General features: G+C 40.3%; 1 protein-coding gene and 1 long non-coding RNA gene across 6 annotated transcripts in view; one reads left to right on the top strand and one right to left on the bottom strand.

Moving 5' to 3' along the window:
* Nucleotides 1-19774, top strand: part of SEL1L2 (SEL1L2 adaptor subunit of ERAD E3 ligase) — a 61862-nt gene extending 42088 nt beyond the window's left edge. The window contains exons 10-17 of one of the 5 annotated variants that reach the window (XM_049651157.1): nucleotides 121-183; nucleotides 756-843; nucleotides 4796-4944; nucleotides 6074-6239; nucleotides 6347-6421; nucleotides 11086-11258; nucleotides 19308-19436; nucleotides 19574-19774. In XM_049651157.1, the coding sequence (XP_049507114.1) occupies nucleotides 121-183; nucleotides 756-843; nucleotides 4796-4944; nucleotides 6074-6239; nucleotides 6347-6421; nucleotides 11086-11258; nucleotides 19308-19436; nucleotides 19574-19693 (963 nt within the window). In that variant the 3' untranslated portion in view covers nucleotides 19694-19774. Of the gene's footprint in view, nucleotides 1-120; nucleotides 184-755; nucleotides 844-4795; nucleotides 4945-6073; nucleotides 6240-6346; nucleotides 6422-11085; nucleotides 11259-19307; nucleotides 19437-19570 lie in introns of all 5 variants that reach the window. The other 4 variants (XM_049651156.1, XM_049651161.1, XM_049651159.1 and 1 more) reach the window with 4 other exon arrangements.
* On the bottom strand, nucleotides 93-6540 carry LOC125936833 (uncharacterized). The gene is made up of 3 exons (XR_007462145.1): nucleotides 6453-6540; nucleotides 3725-3920; nucleotides 93-178 (listed from the first exon to the last, which is right to left on the bottom strand). It is a non-coding gene; the product is annotated as an uncharacterized LOC125936833 (long non-coding RNA).
* Nucleotides 19775-24497: the final 4723 nt, after the last annotated feature.

Raw genomic sequence — 24497 nt, 5'->3', positions numbered from 1 at the left:
TTAACCTGCCTTGATTAAACCTCTACTGGGTGCATTTTAAATATTTAGAATGATTTTTCCATAATTTACCTTATCATGAATTCTTCTGGGACTTTACTTGGATTTTTAAAACTGTTCCAGGGCAATGCAATTGGTCTTCATGGGCTCGGTCTTCTTTACTTTTATGGGAAAGGAGTTCCTGTGGTAAGTTAAATAATTTCATTACCTTTTCAACATATTTCTAGCAATTTATGGGGTAAAATTCATGATTGTTGATTAATTTAAAAGAATTAATGTCTAATACCTAGTTTGCCAAACTATCGTATTTGATGATAGAAATAAAATAATCCAGTGGAATATTTGCCAAAGAGACATAGAACAAATTTGTGACAAGAATAATGACCATATTTATATCTTAGAATTATAGATTCTAAGTAACCTTAGAAATTATATAATTCCTGAAGACTTTTTCTGACAGAGAAATTTATCTTTTTTGTTATCCTCTGCACTTTTGGGTGACCTTTCCCCAATATCTAAAAAAAAAAAAAATACTGTCAGTGTAGGAAAAGACATAATTTACAGTGAAAATGAGATAATTATTTCCTAATAGAGTATAATATAATTATTAAATAAAGTCTATAATGCTTCTGATACTATTTTAATTAGCCTAAATCACATAAGGCACTATCTATACTCTTTTAAAAAAAAAAGAAGGCAATTGTTACCATGGAGTTATACAATACACCTTTGAGTAATAGAGTGTAATTATCTTGCAGAATTATGCTGAAGCACTTAAATACTTTCAGAAAGCTGCAGAGAAAGGATGGCCCAACGCACAATTTCACTTAGGCTTCATGTACTACTGTAAGTGCTACAAATATAGCTACTGTGCCAAGACTGACAAGTGCATTATTTTTTTTAAATTTTATTTAAATCCAAGTTAGTTAACATATAGTGTAATAACGGTTTCAGGAGTAGAATTTAGTGATACATCACTTACATATAACACCTGGTGCTCACCACAAGTGCCCTCCTTAATGCCCACCACCCAGTAAGCCCATCCCCCTCCCCACACCTCTCCTCCAGGAAACCCTCAGTTTGTTCTCTGTATTTAAGAGTTTCTTATGGTTTGCCTCTTTCTCTCTTTTTATCTTATTTTTCCTTCCCTTCCCCTCTGTTCATCTATTGTGTTTCTTAAACTCCACATTAGTGAAATTGTATGATATTTATCTTTCTCTGACTGACTTATTTCACTTAGCATAATACATTCTAGTTCCATCCACGCTGTTACAAATGGCAAGATTTCATTCTTTTCGATTGCTGAGTAATATTCCATTGTGGGTGTGTGTATATACCACATCTTTTTTATACATTCACCAATCAATGGACTTTTGAGCTCTTTCCATAATTTGGCTATTGTTGATAGCACTGCTCTAAACATTGGGGTACATGTGCCCCTTCGAATCAGCTATTTGTATCCTTTGGATAAATACCTAGTAGTGCGATTGCTAGGTCCTAGGGAAGCTCTATTTTTAATTTTTTGAAGAACGTCCATACTATTTTCCCAGAATAGCTGCACCGTTCACATTCCCACCAGCAGTGCAAAAGTGTTCCCCTTTCTCCACATCCTCGCCAACATCTGTCATTTCCCGAGTTGTTAATTTTAGCCATTCTGATAAGTGTGAGGTGGTATCTCATTGTGGTTTTGATTTGTATTTCCCTGATAATAAGCAGTGTTGAACATCTTTTCATGTGTCTGTTAGCCATCTGGATGTCTTCTTTGGAAAAGTGTCTATTCATGTCTTCTGCCCATTTCTTCACTGGATTGTGTTTTGGGTGCTGAGTTTGGTAAGTTCTTTATAGAGGTTGGATACTAACCCTTATCCAATATGTCATTGCAAATATCTTCTCCCATTATGTCGGTTGCCTTCTAGTTTTGCTGATTGTTTCCTTCACCGTGTAGAAGGTTTTTATCTTGATGAGGTCCCAATAGTTCATTTTTGCTCTTGTTTCCCTTGCCTCTGGAGACATGTCTAATAAGAAGTTGCTGTAGCCGAGATCAAAGAGGTTGTTTTCTGTTCTCTCCTCTAGGATTTTGGTGGTTTCCTGTCTTCCATTTAGGTCTTTCATCCATTTTTGAGTTTATTTTTGTGTACGGTGTAAGAAAGTGGTCCAGATTCATTCTTCTGCATGTTGCTATCCAGTTTTCCCAACACCATTTGCTGAAGAAACTGTCTTTTTTCCATTGGATATTCTTTCCTGCTTTGTTGAAGACTAGTTGGCCATATATTTGTGGGTCCATTTCTGGGTTCTCTGTTCTGTTCCACTGATCTATGTAATTGTTTTTGTGCCAGTACCATACTATCTTGATGATTATAGCTTGCTAATACAGCTTGAAGTCCAGAATTGTGAGGCCTTTAGCTTTGGTTTTCTTTAGCTTTGGTTTTCTTTTTCAACATTACTTTGGCTCTTTGGGGTCTTTCCTGGATCCATATGACAAATGCATTGTTAAGTCTACTCCTTTTTTAACAAAAATCAAATTGCTGGAGTGATTGATTTAGATAGAATGTTGAGGCAGCAATCTGAGGAGGAATTTGAAGACCGAAGGAAAAGATACCAGTTGAGGAAGGAGGCAAAAGGTATAGTCAGGAAGCTCACTTTTGAAAAGGTTGAGTTTGAGGTGCCTTGTGATGTCCAGTGGATACCCCAAAACAGGTATGAAACTCACAAGAAAGGTCAAACTTGAAGAGAAAGATTTGAGAGGCATCAACATATAGGAGTTAATTAAAAGTAGCTGAGACTGCAAAAGGAAATGAGAACATGAGAGGAACAGTGGGCCATGGTCAGAAATCTGGTGGTCCTCACTGTTGTATTGAAAAGGTTTGCAAAGAAAGAGTGAAGACTCTGTGGGGACTGTGAAGACACAAAAAGACTGAAAAAGCATGATCAGAGGAATGGGGGGAAAAGTGATCTTAAGGAAGCCACAGGATAGAACTGTCAAGAAAGAATAAATGAATGAGCCCCTCTGTGAAATGTAATGAGAAGCCTGCTTCTTCAAAACAAAACAAAACAAACAAAAAATAAGAAAGGTCTGAGAATCTATGGGCCTTGTCAATATAGAGAATGTTTATGTGGTCATTGGCCTGTTTGGTATAGAAACCAGACACAATGTGTTGGGGTATGAATGGAAAGTGAGAAAGTAGATAAGTAAAAATATTCTTGGAAGTTGTGTGCCTTTAAATGGAGGAAGAAGGATGGAATGGTAGCATGAGAGAGACCAAGAACCAAGAGGGAATTCTTTTTAAGATGATGGGAGATCTGGGTATAATTTCTGACAAAAAAAAGGGCCAGCCAATTATTGGAGATAATTAATGTGTCATGGAAGTTATGAGATAATTGATGAAGAGGTTATGGAAAAAATAGGGTGGCATTAGGATCTGACTGCACCCAGGTAGATGGAGGCCTCATTAGCCTTAATAAAGAGGAGGAACTTCTCACCCTCAAAGACTGGAGAGATGGAGGAAAGGATATTGCAGATGTAAATCTGGAAGGAAGGAGAGAGAAGCAAGTGAGAAAAGACAATGCAAGAATTTCCTCAATGAGGTAGGAGGTACCAAGTTGTCTTCTGAGAGGGAAGGTAGAGTGATTGGGGTAGGAGGTCTTAGGAAGCCATGAAACTTTGTAATACTCTGTGGGGACTGAGAGAGGGAGTGCCCAAGACAAGTACCAAGAGATCTGAACATACCTGAGTATCCCCTTAAGTCCTTCCTTTCAGAGGTAGAGCTAGGGTAGCAGCAGACTGCAACATCCACTGGCATTTTCTTTAGTAGCCCGAGGAGATGGCCTGTTTTGTACTTGTCTTGGGTAGTTGCCTAAGATGGCCTTGTTCTTCTGGCTCATTACAAGTTGCAGGCCCAGGACCCATCAGATAACTCAAGCTTCTAAAATAAGAGAAATAGTAATGGCTAATGTTTATTAAGTCTTTATGTGCATTTACTCATTTAGTCCTATCAGCACATGTAGGGGGTATCCTACAGTTTATAGATGAGCAAACTGAGCCATATTAAGGTCCAAGAGCTTGCCCAAGATCACGCAGTTAGTGGAACTGGTAATTCAGGCCCAAGTGATCTGCCTCCAGAGCCTTTGCTCTTAGTGGCACCGCTACTAAAGGTTATGAAATGTTAACAGCTGGAAGACAATCTAGGGACCATCTAGTGAAAGCCTCTCCTTTTGAAAATAAAGGGCCTAGAAGTGCCCAACTCACAAAGGAATAATGAAAGAGCCAGGATATGAATCCCAGCTGCTGAGAGTATGCTGATTTTTCTATCCTAGTCCCAAATGCCTCTCCTTGCTCCAAGCATGAGTTGAATCTGAGTTGAGCCTCCTGGAGCTGGGATTTGCCTGCTCCAAAATCCATAGTTATGACAGGGAGGCACCACACTGGTCTTCTGATGTGGAAGGACAAGGATGGTGAGCCACATCCTGGTTGTTGTCCCTGGTACTCAGAGACCACACTTAGTTTACTTTTATTATTCTTAGGTATGTTGTATTGAAGAGATATCTTCATGAGACTAAGGAGTCCTTCTTCAGATTTCTGAATGGGTCAAGAACATAAATTTCCTTATTCTTACTTATAATCAAACTCAGCTTTTCCCCCCTACAAACAGTGGATCTGTAACAGCTTGACTTTTGGTTGGCTATGGATTGGTTGGTTCTTATTTAAAACAGAAGGCATCACTATGACCATTATATTCATAGATTATAATATAAAAAATAACACAAATGAGGGGTGGCTCAAAATCATTTTAATTTTCAGCTGGCTCTGGAGTATGGAAGGATTATAAACTTGCCTTCAAATATTTTTATTTGGCATCTCAGAGTGGGCAGCCCCTCGCCATTTATTATCTGGCCGAGATGTACGCAACAGGAACAGGAGTGTTAAGATCGTGCAGAACTGCTGTGGAGGTAAATAATGGGATGTTTTTAAAGGATTTTTCATTTATCACACAGAGGAGGTGAAACTGTCCTTAAGTTGTTGGTGTCTATGATTTTATAGATATTACCTCTCCCAGTTGACAGCGTGAACACTGACTTTTGCCAGGGAGGAAAAGCAGTGATGAAACTCAGGCTGGGAAAGGGAAGAAGAGAAATGATCCCTCCTCTCTTGCATTTGGCTTTTCATCAGGTTCAGAGCTCACCTCAGAATTCAGTTAAGGAGCTCTGTCTCAGCCTTCACTCAAATGGCCGGGGCAACTGGACACTTCAGTGGGATTGAGAGTTGTGGGTAATGAAAGTCTTGATTTAGCCCAGAAAATGCAGCCCACTGCTTCCCGGAAAGCAGGGCCCTTAGGTTTTTGAGTATTTGGATGACAGCTGAGAAGGTGAATTCTTTCAGCCTGAGCCAGTGATGTACTTTTCAAAAGAAAGCTTTTAGGACTTTAATGTCCTTCATTGATTTATTAAACACTTCCACTGCACCAATATAAATACCTCCATGTTGCAATCTGGCCCCTCTGAAACTCATTTCAAAAGCTGCCAGCTAATAATCTATCTTTAGATTTGCTCCTTTGCCAACTTCCTAATGAATTATGTATGGCTAGCCTCTTTTGGTTACATAAGGGCTATTCAGCTAAGTTGACGTTTGTCCCCACAGAGCTCTGCACACCTCCCTCGTGGTTATGTCACCTACACCCTCAGGCACTGTTTTCCCTTCATTCTCTCCTTTCCACATCAGCTGTGGCCTTATCACTCACCCTTGCAGTGTAGCAGTGCCCAGAAAAGTCCTTTTTTTAAAAAAAGAAGTCGATGTATTCTTGTCCTGCCAAATAGCCTCTAAGTCAGGAAAGTTTATTACGCAAATTTAAAATAAGCCTCCGGAAGTTTCAGCTCAAGACCAAAAAATACACACTTGTAATCTCTGTGCCTATGAAAGGTATTGTGTCTTCACCCTACATAATTTTCAAAATGCCATGCTTTAAACCTGAAATCCTTGCCTGACCAGCCAGCAGGAGCTGAAGATTGACTTCATTCATCATTTACCTGGGATGAAGTATATTGGCTAACTAGTCTGCTTGATTTCTTTTTCCATATACAGCTTTATAAAGGTGTCTGTGAACTAGGCCACTGGGCTGAGAAATTCCTGACAGCATACTTTGCCTATAAGGATGGTGATATAGATTCTTCTCTTGTTCAGTATGCACTGCTTGCAGAAATGGGGTATGAAGTAGCTCAAAGCAATTCAGCATTCATTTTGGAATCTAGTAAGATAAGTTAAAATTCTCTGCAATTCCCCAATCATACATATGCATAAATGACTTTACTACATGGGTATTTTAAGCCTTCCTAATGAAATTTCTCCTTTTTTTAGAAAAGGTTAAAATTCTTGAAAAAGAGAAGATGTATCCAATGGCACTTCTCCTATGGAATCGAGCTGCCATTCAAGGTATAGAACCTAGATAAAAATAAGCACGTACCTGGTCTCTGTCCACTATTAGTCATCGATTCGCTTCAGCTGAGTTCTCCGGTGTATAAGCAAGATATCAAGAAGGTGGTATTTCAAACTGTACCAATGTTAGGGTCAGTCTTTGGTTGACAGGTCATTTCCAGGAATTTCTTTGTTATTCTCAAGGTCCCTGGTTTAGTAAACCAATGTTAGGGTCAGTCTTTGGTTGACACGTCATTTCCAGGAATTTCTTTGTTATTCTCAAGGTCCTGGTTTAGTAAACAATAGAAATTTTTCTATGGCTCTGTCTCCATGGCACCAGAACAATTCTTTGAAATATGACAATTTTACTCAGGAAACCAGTTTTGTTGTTCTGGCTTCAGTCACACATTTGCTGAGTTTTTTTCTGAGTAGTGACCTATGTCTCAATGAATTTATAGGTAAAATTACTTATGGATTTAAGACTCATTTGATGTCTCTTTTGAAGTGCCACATTGATGATTACTACCAACTTCACACCTTTATTATAACTATTAACATGTTAGCATCAGAAAACAAAACAGAACAAAACCCAGAGTCAAATATCAGATCCTCTCCCTATTCCCGGGGTTCCCACGCTACGCTTACAGGATTCACATGTGATAAGGAAAGTGCAATAGCACTGGTGGGAAAGCATTGGCAGGTGGCATTATTAAAAGCAAACAGATGCTGCAAAGCTCTATCTGCATTTGGATATGTGAGGAAGTCTCATGCAATAAAAGAGCAATTTTACTTCCAATTAAGTTGCTTAAAATTGTCTCATGCTGAGGTAGAATCACCTCTTTTCTATAAGAAGTGAATGGTATGAAAAAAATTCTCAACTGATATTAATATGAGGCAGAGGGGAAAAGTTATGGGGGTGCCTTCTCAGATCTAGCTGAGCAGGTGACCCAGCAGCAAGCCATCCATGCAACTTTAGTGAGAAATTCCCTGAAGAAGAAAAGTGTATGTTTTCTAAAATGCAATAAAGACCTTGTTTGGTGTAGGGAAACAACACCAGCAATCTCTCAGCTGTGGCAAATCAGCTCAATTGCAACAAATACAGGCCTGTTCCAAGCCAGGAAATGTGTGGAAATTGCACCAAGGAAAAGAGACGTTGAAAATGAGGGGACATTAATATTAAACAGAATTCTCCAATATAAAAAAAAAGTCAGGCTGCTAAAATTAACTATGTGTCACAAGAGAGGTCAGGCATGAGTGTCTCTGGAGATGAGGCTGCTGTACCTCACTTGAGGTTAGGAAATCTAATAATGAACATTTCTGATCAGCACTGGTGGTGCAGTGTGTGCAGAGAACGCTGAACCATCAGGACCCAGTCACCACGCTGTGACTGTGAAATTCAAGGAGGAATCCTCCCCACTGTCAAGTGACCCCCTGAGAGCCTGTCAGGGTCACTATATTCCCCCAGTCAGCCCCCCAATTAGGGTGGAGCTGAATCCTCTGGAGAACCTGCCTGTTCACTGCCTTCCTTCTCAGAGATTTTAGAGGTCCTGCCTACCCCTTCTAAAGCTTGAAAACACATAGAAGTCCTGTCTGTTTGTGGTTATAGCCCAGAAAGAATCTCAGGGTCAAAGGAGGGCAGCTTTGGGCAAAATTAGAAATGAAGTGGGTTTCTCATTAGGGCTTCAAGGGACTTTTGCCTCTCTGGGTCCCTCCAATCCCTTCTCTTGGGTAGCATTTCTATAAGGACTTGCCCCCAGATACCTGTACATTTTTTAAAGTTTATTTATTTATTTTGAAGGGGGCGTGGACAGAGGGTGGGGGAGAGAATCCAAAGCAGGCTCCACACTGACAGTGGAGCTTAAACTCATGAGATCATGACCTGAGCCTCTTGAAATCAAGAGTCAGATGCTCAACCAACTGAGCCACCAAGGCACCCCTCATCTACCTGTATATTTTGAAGCACCTGGGAAGCAAAGCCTATTAACTAATGTCTTTGGCAGCTTAAGAATTTTATAATGATACCTCTACTCAGAGCTAAAGATGGGTCATGGTATTACATTAGAATCCAATAGAGGATTCTAGAAGATTAAGAGAACTTCAGTATCCAAAGGAACCAATTGCAAAGGATTTTAGGCATTGCAGTAGGCCAAATATGGAGAAAATTTGGGATGGAGGAGTCCTATAGCCCTTAAATATACACCTGAGAACATACTACACAGGATGCTTTCTCCTTTTCCATGAAAGTCTAGACTGTAATAGAGGGGTTAGCCACACCTGAGATGGATGTCCTAGTTAGCATTCCCTCATCTTTTCAATCAACATTTTCCTAGTGAATGGAAACATGGATCCCCAAAGGTCATCACTAAGTTGTGGTCTTCAAAAGATTGAAGTCTCATATCTTAAAAGTCACGTGAATTTTTTTCTACTCCTGATTATATCCAAATTTGTTGGAAAGTAAGATTCTAAATTATATAACATTTGGAGAAAGCATTCTCTAAAAAGTTTCCTACCATGTTTGTCCATTCATTCCATAAATATTTGTCAAGTATCATTCTAGGTCTGGGACTATAATCAGTGATCAAGACCTTCAAAGTTATTGTCCTCATAAGAGAGAGAGAGAAAATAAATTCATGAAGGAGAGAGAGACTAAACAAATAAAATAACAGCGATATATGCTGTGAAGAAAATAAACCATGGAGGTGAGATAGATAACTCCCAGAGTGGGGTGCTGAGGCAATGCTTTAGACAGAGTAGTCAGAGAAGGCCTCTAGGAGGGAAATGACATTTGCAGTGAGATCTGAATAATGAGAAACCAGACACATGAAGAGTCAGAGGAAGTCCAAACATGCCAGGCAGACAGGCATGAAGAATCTTAATGCGGAGGTCCTGAAGCAAGAATGAGCTTGATGTTTTGAAGGAGTATTAGGAAAATTAAGAAAGCTAGAGCATGTTGAGAAAGTAACATGTGATGAGGCTAGTCAGGGAGGCAGAAAAGGCAGATGAAGCACAACTTGTAGGTCAGCTAGGAAATCTGGATATTATTCCAAGTGCAAAGTGAAGCACTTTGGGGGTTAACACAAGGGAATAATATGATTTGACTTTATATTAAAAAAAAATCATCCTGGCTGTTGTATGGAGAATATATTGGAAAGTGGAAATAAAAGAACAGTTTGGAAGATATTGTAGTATTCCAGGCTTCAACTAGGTGGTGGAGGAGACAGCAAGAAACAGGTGTGTTTGAGAGTAGAACCAACAGGACCTGCTAATGGATTCTATAATGGAAGGGAGGGGGAAACAATTAGGAATAACTAATTTAAATTTGTGCCTGAACAGTGACGCTAAGACTGTGATTGGGAAGAAACTGATTATTTGGGTTGGTTTGGTTTGGTTTGAGGGAGGGAGGTAGCTGGGTGTTAGGAATCTCCACGGCATATTTTGGGATCCAAGCAGAGAAGTCAAAGAGGTGATTAGAAGAGTCGGGCACTTGGGGGAAAGACAGGACTGTAGATAAAATTCAGGAAGAGTAAACATCAAGATAGGCATGGCACTAATTGAGATCACCTAGAAAAAGAGTTGAGATAGAGGAGGGTGGGAGAGAAAGAAGAGAAAAGAAGGAAGAGAAGAAAGGAGAAGAAGGATTTAACTAATAAATCCTTGATATTCCAACATTTAGAAGCTGGGTGGAGGAGGAGTCAGGCAAGTGTCTAAAGAGGAGAGACTGGGGGCGCCTGGGTGGCTCAGTCGATTGAGCATCTGACTTCGGCTCAGGTCATGATCTCACAGTTTGTGAGTTCGAGCCCCGCGTCGGGCTCTGTGCTGACAGCTCGGAGCCTGGAGCCTGCTTCGGATTCTGTGTCTCCGTCTCTCTCTGCCCCTCCCCAGCTTGTGCTCTGTCTCTCAAAAATGAATAAATGTTAAAAAAAATTAAAAAAAAGAGGAGAGGCTGATGAGGCAGGAAAGAAACCCAAAGAATGAGATGTCACTGGTGTCAAGAGAGGAAAGTTCTTAGGCAGATAGGTCCAATGAGATGAGGACAGGGAAGTGGCCAATGGGTTTGGCTGCATGGAGGTTACCAACCACTTTAAAAGTGGCAGCTCCATGGAGAGGGGCAGAAGCCAGATTGGAGTGGGTTAAGAGTATGTGGGAAGTGCAGCTTTGGAGACATTGAGTATAGAACACACTTTGGAAAGGCTGAGTGTGAAGGGAACAGAGAAATGGGGAGTAGTTAAAAGGACACACCATGGGATAAAGAAAGGATTTGTTTTCATTCATAGAAGATACCAAAGTGTGTTTAAATGACTGACAGGACTAATCTAGGAAAGAGGGAGACATGGGTGATGCAGGAGAACACAGCTTCAGGGGTGAAGTTTGAGAACTGGAGGGGTGGGATCTAGTTTTTCAAGAGTTGACCTACCTTCACAAAATGAACTTAAAAGGTAAAATTCATAATTTTTATTCTTTAGGAATGAACATTTGTACTATACCATGGGAGTTATCCTGCAAGGAAGACAGCTAACAATGAGCATTATAATTTATATCCATAAATTATATCTAATCTTGATTCTAGGATATTGAGTCTTTTGTTTTTCTTTTTTTTATGATATTATCATCAAGTTGAGTTACTAGGAACTGTATGTGAATCATTGGAGTTCTTTTTCTTCTCTTTCTAATATTTCTATCAGGCAATGCATTCGCTAGAGTAAAAATTGGAGATTACCATTACTATGGCTATGGGACTAAGAAGGACTATCAAACAGCAGCCACACATTACAGCATTGCAGCCGACAAATACCACAGCGCTCAAGCCATGTTTAATCTGGCCTATATGTATGAACATGGCTTAGGTATCGCAAAGGTAATTGTGTTGGTAATAATCCAAACCTAGTAATGGCAGCTGAATGGGAAGGGAACATTTGTAAATGTTTTTAAATTCATTGATGTCATCAGTGTAGAGGAAGCAAGGAAAAGACAACATTTGCTGAGTACCTCCCCCCATACCAACACATAGTACTTACCCTAATGTGAACCCTATGAGGAGGAAATTATGTTCTCCATTTATGCCCAAAGACATAACCAGCAAGTTGAAATAAATCTAGTCTCGGCTAATTAGATTCATAACTTCACACTTTTCCCAGCTATACTAGTGGGTCCTGCCTCCACTCCCTTACACCCCAGGCCTTTTTCCATTAAAATTTCCATTGACTCTCAAGCTTTCAGTAAACAAGGAGAGAGTAGGACTGAGGTCAGAGCTGGATACCAAGGTGACATTAATCCAGAAATGTCTTATAAATCACCCACTATGTACATGACACAGTGCTGAGCACTCTGGAGAATCCTAAAAAAATGGATCTCCATCCTTCAAAGGCTATACTTAACTTGAGGATATAAGGCATATTTATTAAGAAAAAGAACTAACACTACAAGGAGATATTGGGTAAATCCCTTGGTAAGTGTAATTAAAGAAGATGGCATTGGGTTCTGACTCAGTGAGAAAGGTGTATTAAATATCAATAATGAAAGTAATAGCCAGGCATTGGTGTGTTATATATACTATGCCATTTAAATCACACAACCACTCAATAAATGAGAGAAGTCCTATCAGTGTCATCATTGTATGCTTCAGGAAACCAAAGTGCAGAGAGGTTAAGTCACCGACCAAATTTGCAGAACTCATTGGTGGGGGAGTCAGAATTTGAACCCAGGCCTGTCTGACCCTATGTTTTTGAAAGAGTGGGCCCTGCACTGAGTCATTCTTACTATTCGAGTATATATTTTGTATCAGTATTTATACTTCTGGCTGCATTTTGAGAGCCAAATAATGAAGGGGTTATCTGCTTTTCTATGCTTTCTTCTTTCTTCCATTTGTGCTAGTAGTTGAGAATTATTGGTGGGGAATTTCCTATCTGACTGCTAATTGTGCACTGTGCAACAACCAACGGCTTCCTATTCAAGCACCAACAATCCAGATCCCTGCCTTCCTGAGCTCTCCCTGTGACCTGCTTTTTGACTGATCACTTTCCATCAGCCCCAGAACCCTAAGCAGTGGAAAGACTGTCAAATCCAAATCCAGTCTGTTTTCCCCATCCTTAGCAGGTACAGGCTTCCTGTGTTTATAAAATGAGATCAAATAGCTAAATCAGAAGATTCTTTGGATGTCATTTAGCCACACCCCACTCCCTTTTAACCATCATCCACATCTGTAAAACAGAACAATGATACCTTCCCTCCCCAGGCTTTGAAATAAAAAATAAGCCTTTGTGAAGGGGCTTTGTAGTCAGCATATGGAATAACTGTTAGTTAGGTCAGAAGAGAATTTGCGTGACTGCTAAGTAAAGTTTCAGTAAAATTAAAGCTTTTATTCATCATTCCTCATGCAAAATGTAACAGTAAAGGTGAAAGGAGCACTGTGTGTATCACGGATAAAAATGACCCCACTCTATGGGTTAAATTCAAATTAGCTCACCTGTCCTGTGTGATTTAAGGACTTGGTCCCCATGACAGCCTTATCCTCACCACAACGAGACCATTTTGCCTTAACAGCCTGGGGGCAAGGATGACACAGGGTCAACTGTGCACCAGAGAGGACACTGCTTACCAGAGCCCAGATGGCCCACTGTATCAGAAGGTCTGGTTTTCTTCCTTGGAGTCACCGCTAGCCTCTCTCCCAGTCACTTTCTTCACTATGTCAAGCAGCAGCTGTCAAGACATACATTTCATACATTTAGAAGAAACTTTGTAATTTGTCTCTGGACACATTTCTGTTCCTTCCTATCCGGGTCCTGTTAAATCACAGGTAGTTAGTTCATTTTGACCCTTTCTCACAGTCACAGGTGTATTTTTTCCTACAGAAAGTCTCTACACATAAAAAATTGTAAACAAAAAATAAGAAACAGAGCTGAACTTAGATCCGGACAGAGGAATTTTAGGTTTAGTTGGTGAGGAGCCATTTCTCTTTTGTCTTTATGAATTTCTTCTGTTTTGCAATTCGAAAAATAATAACCAAGTACCCAGGGGCAAACTTTATTAATCTTGCCATCTCATAGTCAAATTAACAAGGAGATACCACCTTTTCTAATCCTTAAAATGAATATTCTGATAATTAAAAAGCTGAAGCTTGTTCGAGCGATGGTTAATGAAAGCAAAGCAATTAGAACAGACTTTCACAGCATTTAAGTCATCAAGTAATTAAGCATTTCTTCAGCAGGGCACTTCACAATCCTCTTTATTAGTTAGTCCTCACGCAAACCAGCAGGAAAGATAAGTATAATATCATTACCAGGATTTCTCTGAGAACCAAAAAAGGGTTTGTAAACCAAAACTCTCTGGGAGAAGGAAGTGAGGTATAAGTCAACCTGTGGTAAATCAGTATAAAAATATGGGTCATTGTTGTCCTCATCTGTCTTTAGGAAAGGGCATCAGGACTGGGTGATGTAGGTGACTTAATCCTAATAGCTTCACTGAGAAGCATCTCATTACCCAATTTATGACTTCGAATTAAGCTCAGTGAGCTCCTTGACTTAAAATGTGGGCCAAGACTGGCTGCACCATTGTTGTGGGAATATAAAATAATGCCTGAGGAAGAACTGGGAGAGGACCTGAACTAATTTAGAAATATAAGCACTCAGCTCACAAGTTGTTATGCAACTTTGTCTCAATTTACGCTTGATTCAGAAGTACTTCAGAAATTTAACCATGAACAAAATGATTTGCCCATCCCCTCCTGCCCATTCCTTCTGTCTGTATCCTGGTTCAGGCCAGCATTTCTATTCATTCAGGCTTGTTGTAAAGGCTTCTCAGTCGTCTTCCATTCTACTGTTCTTCCTTTAAATCCGCTCAGAGAAAGCTGTGTCTGCCAAAGATATATAATCTCCAATTCACGGGGAGGACTTGTTGCTGACATGTGTCTTCTAGTCAGAGACTACATTTCCCAGCTCCCTTTCATCCTTGTGACTAGTTCTTACCAATGGGACAGAAATAAAAATGAAGGCTGTCATTTCTGGGCCAAGGTGGCTAAGAAGTAGATGGAGCTTCTCCTTAGTCTCTTTCCCCTTCCATTTGTTAAATGCAGAACTTATAGAGGCTCTAAAGGGATGGCAGAATCACATAGTAGAAGGAGGGTGGGTCTCTCAGTTACCAACCAGGAATATCCCTGTTGAAATTTGGGAGTTTGGGTGATGGGCATTGAGGAGGGCACCTATTGGAATGAGCACTGGGTGTTGTATGGAAACCAATTTGACAATAAATTTCATATTTAAAAAAAAGAAATTTGCGGGTTTGTTACAGGTGTTAGCATTACCCTAGTTAATACATAATCCATCTAACAGAGCAGTACCATGTTATTTTTTATAAAATACAACTCTGGTACTGTTTCTCCTCCACCTCACTCCTCCAAAAACCATGCACACACAGAGAAAAAAAAATACAAGCAAACAAACAAAAATAAAATGATCTTATTGACTTTGTATTGCTTAATGAAGTCCAGACTTCTTAGTCTGGCATTCAAACCTACCTTGACATAACCTACCTACTCCCCTATGTATCTTCTAGGGTACTTTTCCTTCCCTCCCAACTAGAGACCTTGAACTTAACCCTCCTGACTTTCGATCATGTCACCCCATTTGCTAGAATGATCTTCTCCCACAGTTTTGACCATTAAAGACCCCTGAGTTTTTCAAAGAATAGTTCCATTATCATCTCCTCCATGAACCCTTCAATGAGCCCCCAGATTTGAAAGATATCTGCATCTGCTTCTAAACTACCGTGACACTGTGACTTGTTTTTCTTCACTTATTTATTCGCTCAAATATTTTTCATGTGCTTATTTTGTGTCGGGAAGCAATGTGCTTCATTCTAGGGATATAAGAACAAGACAACCTTCAAGGAGCTCATAGCCTACTATGGAAGAGATATGTCCATAGCTAAAGTGAAAGCCTAAAAAGGCACTAGTGGATGCTCACACAAATAAAGTAGTGTGAAAATGTTAAAGAGGGAACAGTGAATTCAGGTGGAAGGATCAGTACTGCCAGGTCTTGTTCTAAAATGATTTTATAACATGGACTATAAGAAACACATGACAAATTTCTTTAATGGAAGAAAGCAGGTATGTTTTAAGATAAGGACTAAGAAATCTATCCTAAATTAAGACAAAAGGAGGGGAGGAAGTAGCCTTTGCAGATGAGTTTCCAGTATATATAGTTAGACCTACCAGATAACACATTTTTGGGATCCTACAAAGAAAACAAAACCACATTTACTAAACAAATTATAAATAAACCTATCAAAAATAAGAGTAATTATGACACAAGGTATTTTCACTTCTCATTTGTCTGGTCTGACCACTTATAGAGTATTAGAGCTGAAGCTTTAAACACCAGAATAGAATTATTTTCTGGAAAGGACAAGTTCAAGTTAGATATTTAAAATGGCCTTCTCAGAAATATGACAGGACAAAACACACATCTCTTTAAAATGGCCATAACTCCTCTTGAAATAAATGGCTTATTACCTAATAAAATAATCAGAAATGTGCAAAATAGTTATGTGTGGATAACTTTATTTATTACAGGAAAAAAAACCCTACAAGCAAACAAACAAACTGCTTCAAAATAGAAGACATGCTCTGTAAACTATCACATGGCAGTACACCACTGTAGTATGTATTTTATGGCCCAGTGACTAAGTGAGCAGGCTAGAAGTAGGCCATCTGAATGTGAATGTCAGTTCTGCCACTTATAAGTGACATGAATTTCAGTAACTGACTTAAACTCTCTGTGCCTCAGTTTCTTCATCTTTATAGTAGAGTTAATATCATCTGCCCTATGTAATTGTCATGAGGTTAAAATAAATTATGGTAGTAACTGGCACGCAATATGAGTATTTAATAAGCATTAGCCATTATTATGAAATACTATGCAACTATTAAAAATAAAAATATTATAGACTAAAGCAATATCTTAGGACATGGTATGTTGTTTGAAATATATTGTTAGATTAAGAAAGCAGAAGACAAAATATTGTGCAAGTTGAAAAATTCCTAAAAGTATGTATATTTGAATATATATATATATATATATATATATATATATGAATGCTGGAAGGATGTGTATAAAATATTACCAGTATTTATCTATGTACAGTGAAATTGTAGGTGGGTTTTTAATACTTTTTTCAGCTCTATGTTTTCAAAGTTTTCTCCTATTAGTATATGGTATATTTATAGTTAGAAAACAAGAATAAACAATTCAAAAAATCTACCTCTGTCCTGGTATAAGAAGTTTTTGATGTCACCCAAAGATTCAGGGCTAGCAAACTCCTGCATCGTGTATATGAACAATTTTCATAAGCCAGATACTTTATTCCTGGAGAATTCTGTATTTTTGAATTATAAGAAGCTATTTTGAACATATGAACATTGGGCAATATTTTGGCAAACCTGATATTTTACTTGGAAACACATTATTTAACAAGAGACTGCAGATCGGTTTACATAATCTCCTCAATCATTGAATTTAAAGCAAAATAAGCTCAAATGTATCACAGGAAAGTTAAATGTAAGTGGATTGAGTGTGCAATGGACTTATTTAATGAACCCTGGCCATCATCAAAACACTTTTGAAAGGGAATTTTTTGTATGAATGACTTGGATTTCTTCCTAATAAGGATCAAAGAACAAGGAGCCTTTTCTAGAATCAGCTAATAAAATCTCTTTTATATGGGTTGCCCTAATTAACCAGTGGGTTCAGGAATTTCTTTCTCTGGGAATTTTTAAGAAAGACTTTCATGTCCCACCCCAACCCCACTGAGAATTGTGAGGCCCCTGGGTAAGGAGGGCACTTATCCCACCTTAATGGTACTTCTTGCTATTTTTTATTTCAAACTAAGCAACTGAATTGTGATGTTTGTGCCTGAAGAAATAAATTAATAACTATTGCCTGCTTCAAATAAGAATGAATGCTTGAGATATTGACAAATGCTTTTGTTCCCTGAATGCCCTATTAAAGTCAATATGCCTTTCATGTGTGGGGGTGACACAGCCTTTATAATCTGCAGGGTGCTTTCAAAAGAACACCCACTGAATTTGTTGAAATTAGAGACACAAATTAGAGTTTTTACAACATCCATTTTCTCTGTTGCCAGGAAGATTTGTTCAGAACAGTCTCTTGCATTTTAAGTTTTTAGCAAGAACATTCCTCTTTCTCCAACAAATCAATTTACAAGACCACAAAGCTTTGGGAAAAATTTAAGAAATAACAAGCAGAACACAGCTGAGAGAATACCACCCAAAACATGGGTTTAGCAGGGGCCGCAGGGATTCACAACTACTGCACTCTGTGTAATGGAGGTTTGGAAGACAGGGAGGACAAAGAGATGCAAGATAAACACAGTTTGTGAAAATGTCTCTTCTTATCCTTTTGAAACGAATCCAGAGGCACCCAGTAAAGTACAATAATGGGACTGGCCCAAGGCACTTCAACCTTTAGAACAACACTACTTAGCTTTTTCACTACTCTGTTTGGGAAATCAAGCAAAAGTAAAGCAAACAAATAAAAACAAGCCACAAGTAGGTGAAAATTAAAGAAAAGAAATTTACCTGCCATGGCATAATTTAATGGCGGGGAAAGATCCCTAAAAATATAGTATGTAATTTGAGGAATCAAAATTCCAGCCTGAGAAGTAAAAAGTTCATTCATTCATTCTATAAGTATTATCAGAGAGAAGCTATGTACTTGGCATTCCATTAGGCACTGGCAATTGAGGGGTAGTCCAGGTCCTTGAGGACAAGGACAAATGACCAAGCAAATTCTGTAACTTCAGGTATGAAAAGTACTATAAAGAAAACTAGGAATTTTAAATGCTTGTTAGGATCTGTATTGCTATTTGTTTGGGGGAGCTGGACTGTTGGCATCTAGTGTTCTACTTCTTTAACTGGAATCGTATCTAAAGTCTGGCCCCACAGTATCCAAGAAAGCTTTTTGTGTTAGTTTTCTATGTGTTAGTTTCTATGTTATAGCCATAATAAACTACCACAAATTTAGTGGCTTAGAACAACTCACATTAATTAATTATTTAATTTAACTTTTATTTATGAGAGAGAGAGAGTGCACAAGTAGGGGAGAGGGGCAGCAAGAGAGAGAGAAAATCTTAAGCAGGCTCCACGCTGAGCACAGAGCCCAATGCAGGGCTTCATCTCATGAACCATGAGATCATGACCTGAGCCAAAAGCAAGTCGGTCACTTAACCGACTGAGCCACCCAGGCACCCCACAACCACATTTATTATCTCATGATTTCTGGTTCAAAAGTCTGGGTGAGCTTGACCCATCCTGTGTAGTTTCACAGGCTAAAGTCAGTCTGTGTTCCTTACTGGGAGCTTTGGGGAAGAATCACTTCCAGGCTCACTCAGGTTGTTGGGCATATTCAGTTTCTTATGCTGTAGGACTGAGGGTCCCATTTCCTCGCTGACTGCCCACATTCCTTCTCATTCTTTCCATGAGGCCCTCCAGCAAGTAAGTTGAGCCCTTCCCAAATCTAGAAGCTACAACTTGTACTTCTGCCGTATCTGACTTTCTCTCCTGACCTCAGCCCTGAGAAAACTGTGTTTATGTGATAATATGTAGTACACCCAGATGTGATGATATGTAGTATGTGATAATATGTAGTACACCCTGATAATCTAGGGTAATCTATTTTAAGATCTCTAGGTTTAATGACATTTTCAAAGTCCCCTTTGCCATGTAACGTAACATATTCATAGGTTCCAAGGATTAGGACATGACTGCCTTGCCAGGGATGGGGGAGGTGGTGGGCTACCAAAGATAAATAACAATATTTCAAGTGATGGCTTCCATTTAATTACCCCTAAAGAATCTGCACTTAATGAGTCAGGGCTATTCTTCTATTTCTAGGACATTCACTTGGCCAGGAGATTGTATGATATGGCTGCTCAAACAAGTCCAGATGCTCACATACCTGTTTTCTTTGCTCTCATGAAACTGGAAACTGTGCATTTGCTCCAAGATATCCTGTTTTTTAAAGTAAGTTTGTCTCAAATAGGCCCCAAGTCTCTGAAAACTCCAATGAGCAGTTTTTGAATGGTGGGATGGAAGGAGATGACGGTTGTGTATGGAGGGGGAGGCTTGGATTTGTTTTGACAGAATGTCTCCTCCAGCAGTTTACGATGTGTTGGAAATGGATGAAATTGGACAACACCCTTGGACCATACTGGGATTTATTTGTGATTGGCCTAATTGTTGCTGTGCTGATCTTCTTGCTTAGAAATCGCTATGGGTAGAATCTGGACCACAGGAAAACCTGCTCATGGGAACAGTTCACTTCAAACTATCCTTGCTAAATAAAGAATTTCCTCATGAAACTCAAGAGTCTGCTGCAGATTTCTCACACAGGCCTGTGGTGGAAAATGGACAAAGCTTGAGAACTGTCTTCAGAAACCATTTCAGACTTCCTGCTTAGTTTGGGTGATCACTTGTGGGGGAGTGAGCTGCTGAAGACTGGTCACCTGAGGTTTCCTTACAAACTTGTCGTTGTGGTAATCTAGTCCCTAGTTAGGGATAATGGCCGCCCATTTTCACATTGTTATAACAGCCTCTTCCCTCTCAAGAGGACAAATGTGTTTCTTGGCTCCTACAGACATACAGAGATACAGAGGAGGAGGAGTTTGGGGAGGGCAGGAACACAGATCCCTCAGAAAATGAGAAAGATATAAATTTACAAATAGACCCTTCATCTCGGGGGAATGATCCCGTGAACCACGTCATGAGCATGTGGCATGCCATGTAGGGGGACTGGATCACACTTCTCCCCAAGGGGCCTTCTATCCAAGCTCCCTTAGCAGCTTGCAGTGAACAATGCCACCTGGGTCTGTCCAGTGTTATACCCCTCTCTGCCATCCCTCACTAGAACCCTGCTCTCCCTTGGTCCCTGAAGACACCAGCCTCTGAGGACAGAGCTAAAAAGTCCAGTTCCCTGTTTCCCATGGCAGGAAGAGCAGGGACCTGGGGCTGGGAGCAGCATGGGCAAGAAGGGAGCAGGAGGCCCAGGACTTACGTCAAGGGCCAGGCTTGAATCTCAGCTCCACAACTCGTTAGCCTCTCTGAGCCTCAGTCTCCTGATCTGCAAAATGGGAAGATCTTAGCTGGTATGAAGATTAAAGGGATAACCTACGTAAAGGGCCTGGTGTTCTAGAATGAACTCCACAAATGGTAACTTCTAATACTCTGTAAAACCTCATGGAAAATTGGTTGGAAGATGGGGACAGCGGAGTTGATAATAATCTGTGTGGGCTCAGTGCCGTGCAGTTAGTCCTTCAGCCAAAATCCTGGGTGTTTTGGTGGGAAAAGATCATGCTTGCCTACTTGGAAATCCACCCCCAGGACAGGAAAAGAGTTAGTTAATAATGTCAATCATAATCAGAAAGAAGAATGAAAAGGTGAGAGAACACTGAATGTGGGACCAAACAACATGGATTTAAGACCCAGCTCTGTCCCTTGGTAGCTCTATGTATGACTTTGGGCATAATTTCTCCAAATCTCAGTTTTTCCTCCATTAAATGGGATTATGTCCTGCCTCACTGGAGAACTGTGAGGTTTACATAAGCCTGACTTCAAAAATGCTTTATAAATACTACACATACAAATACTAGCTACATCAGTTATGTGGCCATGAATTAATCCTGGCCTGAGATCCAAGTGTTTAGAATTTCCTGGACAGAATCCCTGACTAACTAGAGAGTTCAACTTCTGAAGGAACTTTTATTTACAAACATGCAAAGAAGGAGCAGGCATCTAAACCTCCAGTTAGGGCCTAATGGACAAGACAGCAGTGAATTATATCCCACAGGTGTCTGCAATGCAAAGATGTCAGAGACGGGTATAAGGGCAAAGAGGGGAGTGTGGAAAACAAAATAGGGAAGTCCTGGCTCAAAGTCTAGAAGTGAGTTTCTTAAAGGAAAAGCTTATGAAAATAACTGCAGGCAGGGAAGAAAGGGAGATTCTTTGTGGCTTGCTGTGTACAGAAGAACACTGTTAGAATTATAGAAGCAAGGGTGGTATGAGCTCATAAATTTCCCATTTCAGCTAACCGTTCCAACTAAATGTGACAAAGGCTTTGAAAGTATGAGCAGCTTAGGGTGTTTGAATCATTCAAGTTCCATTTCTAAGCCTCCTCTCTGGAGCATCTGCAGAGGCGCCCAGGTGCACAGATGGGCACCTGCTGTACCTGCTGTACCTGGGTGCTGTAGCTGGGTGATGACTGGCCAAGGGAGAAAGAGCCCCCGCCTGTCAGCCACTTCTACTTCCTGGTTACAACAATCCCACCCCCACCACGGGCACACAGAGTCCCTATTCCTTCTGCTTCTGATAGCTTTAGACAAAAACTGATGATAGACTACAAGGAAACTTTTTTTTTAAACTCAAATTTTCTTTGTAACTCCCTTTTCCCTCTACATTTCCTTCCCTGATTCTTTATTAAATCAGAGTAAGTATTCAAGTCAGCAACTTTTTGTAGAGAGAGTAAGGGGCAGGAGGGAGAGAGAGAGAGAGAGAGAGAGAGAGAGAGAGAGAACGAGTGGGAGAGGGGCAGAGAGAGGTAGGGACAAGGGATCTGAAGCAAGTGGGCTCCTTGCTGACAGGAGAGCCCCATGTGGGACTGGAACGCATGAACCGTGAGATCATGACCTGAGCCAAAATCAGATGCTTAACCAACTGAGTCACCCAGGTGCCACAAGTCAATAAATTTTTTAAAGGTCAAGTAAATTATATATATATATATATATATATATATATATATATATATATATATATTTTAGAGCAAGGGTCCACAGTCATTTTATGAGGAGCATGCTTTTAGAATTCTACACTTTTCCCCACATCCTAAGTGGTGGGTTTTAACAACTGTGGCCATGAGTGGCTGGGAAAAAGAAGAGAAGAAAGTCCTGAGGGAAGCAGAGGCAGGTGGTACTGGCTTGCCACATTCCCTTCTCTGGGCATCCCAGGAAGCACAGAGAACAGGCTGTGGTGAGGCTAAAAAGAGGAAAAAGGAACTCTTACGGAACACCTGCATGTGCCACACTCTTGTGTTTTTCTCTTTCCTTTCCACCTTCATGATGAGGCTGGAGGTAGATTTAAGTACCTCTGTCTTGCACAGGAGGAAAACGAGGCTAGGAGAAGCTACATAACTTGTTAAGATCATGTTACAACGTGGTCACATAATAATAAATAATGAAGCTAGAATTTGAGTCCAGATCTGACTCCAAAATACATTATTTCCCCTGTATTACTGTTGCAGTTATTTCTTGCTGCTTAACAAACTACTCAAAGCTTAGTGACTTAACCACCATTATATCTCAGGCATTTAAGCAGGGCATGGCTGTGTGATTGTTCTGTTCCACATGGCCTTGACGGAGCCACTTGTCAGTGTTCAGCCAAAGAACAGGCTGTTCTAGAGAGTCCGAGACAGTTCAACACACCTGGCACCTTGGTAAGGTGGCTAGAAGACCAGCCTTAACTATGAGGGGTGATCACAGTGCCTATATGTCATGATCTCTTCAACATGATGGACAGAGTCATGGGACTTTTTACATAGCAGCTCAGGACTCCCAGAAAGTATTCTCAGAGTCCCAGGCAGAAGCTGCAGGTTTCAACCCTCAGAAAGTCCTAGGATATCACTTCTGCCACATTCTATTGGTCAAACATTAGACTTCATCTCTCATTGGGAGCAGCAACAAAGAATTTGTAGCCATATTTAACCTACTACAAATATACTGTTGAAAAACCTACCAACGGGGACAAAAACCTATCAAGGATTATATAAATTCACTGAGACACTGAGCTACTTATCTTGGAGGACAGGATTGTCGGTGAAGTGGAATTCTTCTTCCATTTTGTAGATATGCCTGTGTCTGATTACTGCTTCAGAACGATGTATCAACCATTAGCAGAAAATGTTTAAAGGCAAAACCTTATATTTTAATACTAGCTGATGAATAATTCCTGTATCAAAAAAGAAATGCAGGTGTAACTGAAGTGAATGGATTGGCAAATGCCAGGAGTATGTTGAAAACAATGAATGCAGTAGGTACACTGTGGCTTGCCTGCTTCATTCAGCCTGGAATCCCTTGGTGAGGAGGGAACGTGGGAAATGGTCAGTTTCTGCTGGGCCCTCCCTTATGCCCAGTCTACCTGCTTCTGGCTCCTCCATGGTAAAGGGAGCACAGGTGACAAGAGGTGTGGCTTAAGGACTAGGAAAAATTATACTAAACCTGCCCAGAAGCCATCCTGCAAAGGTGCCCGCTGAGCATAGCAGTTCACCATGTCCGCTCCCATAGAGCACTTTTGTGGTTTTCTTGGGGACTCCCCTGCTGGGAATTTTCTTTGTTTGGGGTCGCCTGAAAGCAAAGCCTGAGACAAGGATTGGCACCTAGATAGTTCATTTGGATGGTGATCCCAGGACTCAGAGTGAGGGAGTGAGAAGGATGAAAAGCCATAAAAAAGTGAATTATTGAAGCCACCGCTGTGGGCAGTGGGGGTTCTGTCCTACCAAGATCTGAAAAGTGTACAAAATACCTCCTGCAACTGTCTGTCTAAAAGACAAGAGGATGGGGCACTTGCTCACCAGCACCTCCTCTATCATTTGAGGGTTGCTCCAAAGGCTGAAATAACTACCCCTCACCCCTTCAGCTATTTCTCAGAGGCTTTGGGGAAATCTCTGAGATAGAACAAACACCTGTGCCTTCCCTTAGTGCTGGACACAAGTTAGCAGGGGTCTGAGGTTGCAGGGAAAGGCCCTCCGTAGCTGCAGTTGAAATCAGAGCTGAGCAGTAAAAGCCTCACAAGTGGGGCCTCCTGAACCCCAGACCTCTGCTCATCCATCAGCCCATCCAAAAGACTCTCCGGTGGGACTCTCTACCTGTGGTAGGCTGAATAATGGTCCCCCAATGTTACCCATGTCCTAATCTCTGGAACCTGTAAACGTTACCTTTTATGTCAAAAACAGCACAAAACTTTGCAGAAGTGGTCACATTATAGATTGTTGAGATGGGGAGACTATCTTTGATTATCCAGGTGGACCTCAAAATGCAA

The sequence above is a fragment of the Panthera uncia genome (assembly GCF_023721935.1).
Source record: "Panthera uncia isolate 11264 chromosome A3 unlocalized genomic scaffold, Puncia_PCG_1.0 HiC_scaffold_11, whole genome shotgun sequence".
Taxonomy (NCBI): Eukaryota; Metazoa; Chordata; class Mammalia; order Carnivora; family Felidae; genus Panthera; species Panthera uncia.
This window is presented reverse-complemented; position numbering and strand designations above follow the sequence as displayed.